At 56.7% G+C, this 1,701-nt stretch overlaps 1 protein-coding gene across 1 annotated transcript in view; it reads right to left on the reverse strand.

Moving 5' to 3' along the window:
- The window catches only part of CABP5 (calcium binding protein 5), an 11,039-nt gene that overhangs the window by 2,035 nt on the left and 7,303 nt on the right, over positions 1-1,701 (reverse strand). Inside the window, exon 5 of the mRNA XM_005879478.2 lies at positions 1,288-1,435. Coding sequence (XP_005879540.1) covers positions 1,288-1,435 — 148 coding nt within the window. The remainder of the gene's footprint in view (positions 1-1,287; positions 1,436-1,701) is intronic.

The raw sequence follows: 1,701 nt of genomic DNA on the forward strand, positions 1-1,701 counted from the left end.
ACCCTGCCCACCCCAACCTGGAGCTGGGGGAGGAGCGGGAAGGAGCAGCCAACTTGGGGCATCACACAGGGTCAGGGACTGGCAGCGTCACCTTCAAAGTCCACCGTGCCATCTCCATTCACGTCCGCTTCCTGGACCACCTCGGCGAGCTCCCTCGGGCTGAGCTCCTCCCCCAGCAGCCTCTGCATGGCCTGCTGCGAGGAGGGGGGAGAGGCACTGAGGTCTTTGTCATTTATTTAATTTTTTAATCCTCACCCCAGGATATTTTTTCCACTGATTTCTTAGAGAGAGTGGAAGGAAGGGAGAAAGGAGAGAGAGAAACATCGATGTGAGAGAGACACATCAACTGGTTGCCTCCCATTCACGCCCTGACCAGGGTCAGGAATGGAAGCTGCAACCGAGGTATGTGCCCTTGACCAGGAGTCAAACCATCAAAACCGGGACCCCTCGGTGTGCAGGCCCATGCTCCAACCACTGAGCCAAACCAGCCGGGGCAATGCCAAGGTCTTTGAAATGACGTGGGCAGAAAGGGCTGCAGCAAAAACCCTCCCCAACCCTGCCCACCCCCAACCTGAAGCTGGGGGAGGAGCGGGAAGGAGCAGCCAACTTGGGGCATCACACAGGGTCGGGGGTTGGCAGCGTCACCTTCAAAGTCCACGGTGCCATCTCCATTCACGTCGGCTTCCTGGACCACCTCGGCGAGCTCGGGCGCGCTGAGCTCCTCCCCCAGCAGCCTCTGCATGGCCTGCTGCAGCTCCCCCAGGGTGATCGCCCCGTCGCCGTTGCTGTCAAACTGAAGAGGAGCAGGAGGGGCCGGTGCAGGTGACCCTTCGAATGACTGGGGGGCGAGGGCCGCCGACCCTCTGCCCAGTCAAAAGCCTGCCTGTGACTTTTGATTCCCCCCAATCCCAACAACGAATAGCCCCCTGCTGACCGCAAGCCTCACCGATACATAAACTTGTCCGTCAACACCTATGTTGTACGTTATGTGTGTTGTACACTGTATTCTTACAGCACAATAGGCTAGAGGAAGTGGCGTAATGAAAATCACCAGGCCCATCTGCAGGTTTCTTCAAATCATCACAAATCTCCAAAAAAATTGTCCACATCAGGACAACGCTCCAACCAACTGAGCTACCCAGCCAGAGCCTCATCTGTACTTAGACTTCCCAGAATGTCTACCTACAAGGAAGATTCGGCGTACCCGTGCTGTTCTAGACGAACGTTTTCCAGTACAGTGGGGCCTTGACTAACGAGTGTCCCAACTAAGGGGGTTGGCAGCGTCACCTTCAAAGTCCACGGTGCCATCTCCATTCACGTCGGCTTCCTGGACCACCTCGGCGAGCTCGGGCGCGCTGAGCTCCTCCCCCAGCAGCCTCTGCATGGCCTGCTGCAGCTCCCCCAGGGTGATCGCCCCGTCGCCGTTGCTGTCAAACTGAAAAGGAGCAGGAGGGGCCGGTGCAGGTGACCCTTCAAATGACTGGGGGGCTGGGCCAAGGGGCGCCGACCCCCTGCCCAGTCAAAAGTCTGCCTGTGACTTTTTTTTAAAATATATTTTATTGAATTTTTACAGAGAGAAAGGGAGAGGAATAGAGAGTTAGAAACATCGATGAGAGAGAAATATTGATCAGCTGCCTCCTGCACACCCCCCACTGGGGATGTGCCCTCAACCAAGGTACATGCCCTTGACCGGAATCGAAC

Source organism: Myotis brandtii, unplaced genomic scaffold, assembly GCF_000412655.1.
Source record: "Myotis brandtii unplaced genomic scaffold, ASM41265v1 scaffold601, whole genome shotgun sequence".
Classification (NCBI taxonomy): Eukaryota; Metazoa; Chordata; class Mammalia; order Chiroptera; family Vespertilionidae; genus Myotis; species Myotis brandtii.